This window comes from Microtus pennsylvanicus, chromosome 9 (genome assembly GCF_037038515.1).
Source record: "Microtus pennsylvanicus isolate mMicPen1 chromosome 9, mMicPen1.hap1, whole genome shotgun sequence".
Classification (NCBI taxonomy): domain Eukaryota; kingdom Metazoa; phylum Chordata; class Mammalia; order Rodentia; family Cricetidae; genus Microtus; species Microtus pennsylvanicus.
Window position 1 is genome coordinate 103779161 of NC_134587.1, and position 9290 is coordinate 103788450.

At 36.1% G+C, this 9290-nt stretch overlaps 1 protein-coding gene across 1 annotated transcript; it reads right to left on the bottom strand.

Annotated features, from left to right (window-relative positions):
- Positions 1-8570: 8570 nt before the first annotated feature.
- On the bottom strand, positions 8571-8908 carry LOC142856936 (small ribosomal subunit protein eS27-like). The gene has a single exon (XM_075984564.1). The coding sequence runs from the start codon at positions 8874-8876 to the stop codon at positions 8622-8624; it is 255 nt and encodes an 84-aa protein (XP_075840679.1). The 5' UTR covers positions 8877-8908; the 3' UTR covers positions 8571-8621.
- Positions 8909-9290: the final 382 nt, after the last annotated feature.

A 9290-nucleotide genomic window follows, 5' to 3' on the forward strand; every position in this document is an offset into this window, starting at 1 on the left:
TCATTACAGTCAAATAATGACTTTGTTAAAGATGGATTTACTTCATATTATAAATCAAAATAAATTAAGATGGACTATGTGTTTAAAATGTTTACTCTGACATTTCCTATTTATCTACTGAACATTCTTGTCAACACAGAACACCAAAATGTAGCTAAGAAACAAAAAAATCCATTATAAAATCAATTATTTAGTTAAAAAATATTTCTACTCGTGTATTAATAAAAATGTGTATACAATATTTCAGACTTCTATTATAAATGCCACTAAGTTATTTCACTTTTCTCTTAGGAAAGTCAAATTAAGTAGACAAATATGACGATTAAAATAAAAGCATTCAGGAAAAACAAACATAATATCAGTATGGTGTTTTCAGAGCTTCTCATCTGCATTTAAAGTTTGTATAAAGGTGAAATAATAAAACTTTAAAATCATTTTGAGTATACTCTAATAATCTAAAATGACTATGTGCATTTTGTTTCTCTAACAAGTTCTTACTAAGTACAAAAATGTGTAAAACCCCCAGTAAGTCCGCTAGGGTTAGGGTTAGGAATGGGACCCCACATTGACTAAACCAGACAAAATCCCTGATACCAGTGTGGTGAGTTCTTGGAATTGACCACCTTATACCAAGACTCCCTGTTGATCTATTCTGCTTTGCTTTCTCTTTATAGAATAGTCTTGTCTAATGTAACTGATGGCTTATGTACTAATTCTATGTGCTGTCTTCTCTAACAACATGTAAGCCTTAATATTGTTCTTCACTGTATTAGAGTAACTCCAGTTACAAATAGGAGCTGAGTATTATTGATCAGTAAGTATAATTAGAACATAATTAAAGGTAGATGAATGAGTTGGGTTATAACTGAAAAGTTAAATAGAGGTCAGCCTTGAATTTACAGATTAATTCAAGTCATGGCTAAGTAATTACACAATTTTTACATTTATCTAATCTATATATGCTGTTGTTAAGATAGTTGTACACTGTGTGAAGATGCATTGCTGTGTTTGGTGTAATAAAATGCTGAACAGTCAGTAGCTAGGTAGGAGAGCAGAGGTGGGACTTCCAGATAGAGAACTCTGGGAAAACACAGGCTGAGTTAACAGCCACATGTGGAGGAAACAGGATGGACAGTATAGGTAATGAGCCTTGTGAAAGAAGACAGATTAAAAAGTATAGATTAATTTAAGTTATAAGAACTAGTTAGGAACAAGCCTAAGCTAAGGCCAAGTTTTTATAATTAATAATAAATCTTCATGTCATTATCAATCCAACAAAAAAAACCTACTAAAACATTCTAGAGGAAGAAAACTGAAAGTTTTGGGGGGAAATGGATCTTTCCATGGACTACTGACACAACGTTTTTTTAGCAGAAGAGTTGCAGAGAGGCAAGCATGCATCCTTAAGGTGTAGATGCTATGAGTTGACAGTTTGAGTGTTAAAAAAGAATGCATTGGGGATAACTTCTACATGTTAGTAATTAGGTAGTTATACTGGCAAGTTGTCATAGTTGTTGAGATTTAGAACTCTATTGGAGGAATTGACATATTTTTCTTTTGTACAAATTTAGGATGAAGACATTTACTACACATTAGATTACAACAGCAAACAAAATTGCATATCGATCACAATTCTTTTTCTTTTTTTTTCTCTCTCTCTCTCTCTTTCTTTTTTTTCAAGACAGGATTTCTCTGTAGCTTTGGAGCCTTTTCTGGAACTAGCTCTTGTAGACCAGGCTGGCCTCGAACTCACAGAGATCTGCCTGTCTCTGCCTCCTGAGTGCTGGGATTAAAGGTGTATGCCATCACAGCCTGGCAAGAGAGATTTTGTCAGACAGCTGCAAACTGCATGGTTAGAAGTCATTTGTTGAGAGAAACGAACATGTGAACTTCAGTACATGGCAGTGATGATGCAGTTATAATGAAGAACAAGGGAGAGTGATTTCCTGGTGACAGTTTGAGTCCTGTGACAAAGAAGCAGCCAAGGCAATGTGTTGTTAATTTTCTGACAATTTTTAGTTCTCATTCTAGAAGCTTGCTAGAAATTTGAGTTGTCTTTTTTAGGATATCCTGCTTGGGTAGATGAATCAGGAATTTATTTTTGTGGAATTGCACAAGCAGGCATCCTCATGCCAAGTGTGTAGCATATTTCCCTCAGCTGTGGTTTAAAGTAACAGAGATGTTGCCTTAGTTAGGTTTCCTATTGGTGTGAAGAGACCATGGACCATGGCAACTCTCTTATAAGGAAAACATTTAATTGGTGTAGCTTGCTTATAGTTTCAGTGGTTCAGTCCATTATCATCACGGTGGGGAACATTGTGGCCTCCAGGCAGATATTGCGCTGGCTACATCTTGGTTATGGAGAACAGGAAGTCAACTGACTGTCACACTGAAAGAAGCTCAAACAAAGGGGGCCTAAAAGCCTGCCCCCACAGTGACACACTTCCGCCAAGAAGGCCACACCTCCGAAAAGTGCCACTCCTTTGGGGCCATTTTTGTTCAAATCATCACAGATGTCTCTGATGATCCCCCACTTATTGCTTTCCACATTTTTTCCATACATCAGGTACCGAAGTGATTTTTGAGGCTCCAGCTGGAGAAACAGAATAAGGCCATATAGGTTGATAACTTACAACAGCTGATGTTCAGCTATAGACAACCTCTGAGATGCTCCATTTAGGGACTAGCAACATAGCTCAGTCAGCTATGTGCTTGCTGTTCAAGCATTATCATTTGAGCTTGATTTTCCAGAAACCCCATAAAAATATTATGAACAGTGACAAGTATTTATAATCCCAGTCCATGGAGGCTGAGACAGATGGACCTCTGGGTTTATTGGTCAGTGAGACTGTCTTACTCATGAACTCCAGGCCAGTGAGACACCCTGTCTCAAAATAGAGGTGAGTGGTACCTAAGGAACAGCATGTAAGCTAGAGCTAATGGGCCAAGCAGTGATTTAATTAATACAGTTTCTATGTGCGTATTTCAGTTCTGGGTAGACGGGATGAACAAGCAGCCTCTTACAACAAAATGGCGCTCCAATGTGTGCTAGCTAAATCCACATAAAACCTGAGAAAGCTTAAAAGAAAATACACACACACACACACACACACACACACACACACACACACAAAACAGAGATAAGCATGGCTTAATGCCACAACTTCTTTAACAGAGAGTTTATGATTCAGCTGTAGCAATAAAAAAGCAGCACCATTTTTGAAACAGTGCTTCCTTGGCCATGCTGCCAGCATGAACTCTGGCTCTTTCAGGAGGCTGAGCATTTAAATGGGGTTTGTGCGCAGAGCATTATAACTTGCTTAATGGCAACATGGAGCCTCTGTGTGCCTGAAAATGGGGCAACATGCATGGCTCCCAGAGACAGCAAATATGTCTCTGCCACATTGGACTGCACAGAGCAAACAGGCAGGACTACAGAGTTGGTCTTAGCCATGCCCACTTAGGATTTAAAAAAAGTGCTCCTGGTCAAAAGATGATTACAGATATGCAATAAAAATGAATTCAGATGAAAAAGACCTCTAAATGGGTCACAGAGTTTTGGATAAATGTATGTAGGCCTGTGAGAGAGAAGAAAATGAGTATAGAGAGTTGTAAAAAGCAGTTTAAATGGCTTTTAAAAAATAAAACAAAGTCTTTAATGAGAAGAGTACAAATATTCATAGATTAAAGGAGTAAAGATAATGAAATAAATATTAAACTTGAATAAAAAGTAATAGAGAAAGAAAAATAAGCCACATAAAAATGGAATATCCCCAGAGAGTCTAGATTATGTACATTATTGTGTTTTCTTTGAATTTTTTGATTGTGAAGGAGCTAAGTAACCAACATATATACTTTAAAGGTATCTTGCCTTCAAAATTTGGGTCTAAGGATTTGTTGATTTGGAAAAAAAGGTTCTTTTGTTTCGACAGAGGATATGGATTCATTTCAGGCTAATGTGGTTTGATGGGCCAAGACCCCCTGAAAGGTTACTGTGAGCAACCCCCAAAAATTATTTTGCCCAACAAAAAGCAGGAAGCAGTTTGGAGATAACTATGCTCATATTCCCAAATATTGTTTATAAATGTTTGTTTACATTTAAAGGGGAATATGATATAAAGATGAATACTTCGCATTGGTATGGATCTTGGTTTATTAATACAAATTTAAGTTTAATTTTGTTTTATATATTTCTGCTCTTGATTAAGGTATTGTGTTTATGAAACTCATTAAAAATGTAATATATAATTATAAAATATAGTTTAATAGATAGTCATCTATAATAGTCAAGCTTGTAATCATGTTAGTTAGATTTTTGCTTTTCTAGATGTACTGAGATATATTTCAGGTGGATAGGCATTCTTCAAACCTTTCAAATACATACCATAGTGCTAATCCTTAACTGATTGCTTTGCTCTTGGAAAAAGATGTTTATTTTATTTTTGTTTATTTACTTTGGTTTTTTGAGACAGGGTTTCTCTGTGGTTTTGGAGCTTGTCCTGGAACTAGCTCTTGTAGACCAGGCTGGTCTCGAACTCACAGAGATCCTCCTGCTTCTGCCTCCCAAGTGCTGGGATTAAAGGTGTGCGCCACCACCGCCCGGCGAAAAAGATGTGTATAAAATGCTCCATGATGCTGTGTTTTAGCAGGCAGCTTACTGTAGTGATAAGCTTTCCTTATGTGACTTAGACAAGACATAAGATGCTCCATTGTTTACTAAGCATAAGATCCTCCAGATTACCTTATGAAAACTTTACTTAACTGTTATATCCATTACTTCATTAGAACATTCACCAATTGTTTGGTCAAACTTGCTTTTCTTTTCATACTAGAGTCTCTGCTCTGGTACTTTATTTTGAGCCCATCCTAACCCAGAATCAGCAAACAATGGCTGCTTAATTACTTCTCTTAAGACTCAGCTGAGCAAAAGGACCCACCAGAGGCCTCCCACCATCACGCCACACCAATTTCCATCATAGTCCTATTTCAAGCTCTTTGCTTTTTTTTTTTGTTTTGAGAAAATAGTGCATCTTTTTACTCATGCTGCATGGCACATGCCTCTTTCTACACAGTCTAGCTCTTTCTAGCTTTTATGAAAGAAAATTCCACTCAGTCTGACTCTTCAGATGCCTACAGATTCAGTGGTCAGAGCATTCTCCCTACCACAATGATCTCTACTCTGTTACCACAAAAATCTGTCTGAATGAAGGTTTCTGTTACCCAAGTCATACTTGGTTTTTATTAAACAGCACAAACAATAGATAAATAAACACGCAGATGAAATAATTGGTACCTAGAGATAAAAGCTTCCTTTTCATGATTTTCTTCAGTTTTTGAAAAAAAAAATTAAATGACTTTGAAAATGCAGGAGTAATGCTGGTGGTTTGAGAAAGTGAGGACCACAGCTGGAATGGATGCTTTTCAGGATGAAAGATGAATCTCACTGAAGTGTGCTGGCGTCATAAGTCAGTAGGAGTGTCATCTGTCATTTATGGTCATGGTGTAAATTCAGTTAGATTATAGGATTTTCTCTGTTAATATTCAATTTCCAGGATGTCAATATAAATACAAATAATTTACTGTAATCAGATATGGCTTATTTTCTAGAGATATTTAACACTAGAAAGGAGGGAGCCAAGGAAGAAAGTAAATTCTCAAGGATTTTCACCAATAATTCTGGGCCAAATTTTTCTAAGGAGTAAGGTCAAGAGGGTTTTAAGGAATTGTGATTGATTCCTGCTATTTTTATTTTTATTTATTTAGTTTGGTTTTTGAGTCAAGATTTCTCTGTGTAGCCGCGAGTGTCCCAGAATTCTCTCAGTATACCAGGATGACCTCGCAGAGATCCACCTGCCTCTGCCTCCTGAGTGCTGGGATTAAAGACATGCACCACCACTACTCAGCTGGATTATGATTGGTTAATGAAAAAATGTATTGAAAGTCATATGAAATAAAAATATTTAAGTAAGAGAGAGAAATAGATCTTTCATCTAGAACAATGGGAAAGAGAATTTTCAGCTTGATATTTAAAAGGTTTCAGAGGTGATAATGTTTTGATAGCAGTATGATCTTTGATACAGGTGTACTGGAGAAGACAGTGTTGTGCAGATAAAAAGGATCAGGGATAGAGAGGGCCAAGTATGCGATGAACTTCAGCACAGATATAGTAGTTATCAAGAGTAACGGCTGTGCAAGCAGAAAGGGTAGAAAGAACAGCAATCAGTATTGCTAAACTATAAACTTCTGAGAACTTGGGCTTTAATTCCATTCCCCTCTGCCTTTCCTTTCTCCCCTCTGAATTTTCTTTATTCCTGTTGTAGAGTGTGGAGCTAATTTGGCTTTGAAAATGCTATCTGAAGTTGACACAATTTTTATTAGTATATTAAAGTGAGGTAAATAATACATAGTAACTATCTGAAAAAATTGATTAATACAAAAGTTTTTAAAATCAGAAAGCTCATAACTAGCTAATCTGAAAATATAGACAATCAAAGTAATCAACTATGAATGAAATTCTTAATTTTTAAAGAAAATAACTATAGAAATTATCATTTATTGGTAACCCTTTGAGACAGAGAAATAACAAGGACACTTAAGATAACCAGTACCCTGCAAATGGTCCAGTGTCTTATTTTTGATTCTTCAGTAATAAGAATTGAAATAAACAACCTGTAAGCAATAGTATAAATGACAGGTTTGTTTATGTTATTGCTCAATATTGTACAAATTCCTTTTGAGATTACATACGCAATTTCTTTATGATGATCTTCAGATTGTTCACAAACATAAATCTCTAACCATTCAAAGGTTTTCTTTTTAATATCTGTTTAACCAGACATCAGCTAAACCAGTGAAATTTAATGACATAAACACCTCTTCCAGAATTAATTAGTTGGAACTAATTAGATTTGACTTCTTATTTTCCTTTTGCTTAGAACATTTAAAATGTGGTTTTCAATTTTATTGTATGGGCAAAAGTATTTCTCAGATATATTGTGTATCTTCCATAATGATGCTGAAGTTATAAAATCATTGAACAAAGTGTTTTGGAATTCTCTGTTCTGAGATTAATGAATCACAGTTCATGCTTACCTAGCTACACTCCCAGATTCCAAGACTTATCATTTGTCCCATGTTCTCTGGCAATTACCAGACAGTAATTTTGTTTTATTTTGTGTGGTTGAGAATTTCATACATGGATATTCTATGTTTTGGTAATCTCCATCCCCATTTTCTTCCCTTCAATTCTTACCCCACTTCACCACCTTCCCTCCCAACCTCATGCCCCCACCAACTGAGTCCACTTGATGTTTCTGTATGTTCATGGGGGCAGGTCCATATGCTGGAACATAGGTATGCTTTTGAGTCCAAATTCTTGAAAAAAAAAACTGACCCCCCCCCCGCCCTTGCCCCAGAAGCTGTCAGCTGCCAATTGTCTCTCAGCAAGAGTGGAACCGCCTGAGCCTCCTCCCTGCTCTTTCTGTTCTGGAATTATGATAAATAGTTAATAAAATAAATTATTGGCTTTATTTTACTTCAAACCTTGATTTAATGACATAGGAAATGCTTTATTTTTATTTTCACTAAATAGTCTTTTATATTCTATCAATTTTTTATTCATAAATAAAAAGCATTGAAGGGACAATTCAAAGAAATCTCTTGGAATCTTTTATGCATCTGAAGGAGACTAGACATTTCCTTTGCAAATTTCCATCAAGCCTCACATAGTTGACTGTAGCCTTATGCATTTAAGAGTAATTCTATTCCAAGAAGAATAGCTTCCAAACCATTCTTTACAAAAAGATAAAAAAAAAACCTCAATTCGAGGGAGAAATCTAAGCAGCTTTCATCATGATTTTAATTAAAGACTATAGAAACCCAAAGAAGTAGACATGTAACAATTTAAACAGCTAAGAACATCAGAAAGGCACTGAGATTTCCAAAAACCCTCTCGACAATAGAAATAAAAATATGAGTTGGGGCTCTCAACTATTTTAAAATTATGCATAATTTAACAATTATGTCATGCATGAAAATTTACTCACCAAGAAGTAAAATAGAACTTCTACTTGATATTTATAATTAGTCTTATAAGGAACATAATTTGCCTATTAATTTTAGAATGGTCTAAAACAAGAAAAGCAATCATTTATGACAAATTGTAACTTATTTTTCTAATTGCAATTAAACTAACCTTAGAAAAATTAAAACCCTTTAGATAATTTTATGACATTAAAATTTTTTTTTTACTAATACTTAAATTTCATTTTATTTATTTCTTACATATTTGCTCGGGTTAAGGAGGAAGCACAATCATGCCCTGACTCAAGTGTGTAAGTCAGAGGCAACTTGAGGGAGTCTGTTCTCTCCTTCCACTGTGTAGGTTCTGGGGACTTAAGACAACTTGTCAAGAGTCTGCTGGCTGAATCATCTTGCCGCCCTTTAAATCTCATTTTTGATTGGACTTTAATCTTCAAGGCCTTCTTGACCCAAAAGGACCACTCTTCTGGTTGCCCTGGGATACTTGAGGCACAACTTCCTACCAGTTAAACAAGACAAACACTATGTATCCAAAATGTGTTTATTGGGATGGTTCCCACTCATCTCGAATCCGGTGCTTTTCAGTGCTGCTTCCTCCTGAAGGAGCATCCTTCTGTCAGTCTTGCTTTCCCGCCTGTAGACTGACAGAGGACAGTGGAGCAGCCGACACACAGGACTACCGTCTGTGCATGGCTAAAGACCGTGGTGATTCTATAGCATCCTGGGCACTTCACATCCATAAAGTAGGAACTGGGGCTCTGCACCAGGCGCTTTTTCTTGTGTTTCCTCTTTTCCTCCTCTGGTGAGGGATGAAGGAGATCCTTTGCGAGAGGCATGTTCTCGTAGGGAGGTCGTCACCGCCAGAAAGGGACATTAAAATTTTAATAGCTGTATTTCTTTAATAAAGGTATTTGATAGAAAATTGGTATTTTTACCAGATGAAAAGTATTTCCCACAAAGTGAAAAAAGTACAGATAAAACCTGCAATGCATTATTCTAACATGAGCTAAACATCCTTAAAATTTGGAAGTTCAAGTACAGGAAACAAAGTTAAAAAAGATACCAGCTCACACAATTGAAAAATAAGTTATTTCTGAAGCGAATACCACAGTACAAGGTGACAAAGGAGGAATACACCTCTGTGGAGTATAACAAGCACTGTTGAAGAGAAAATTAAAATTGACAAGACCCCAAACAAAATGCTAAAAGGCAGAAATCACGAGCAGTATGGTGTTAGATGTAGAAGACTC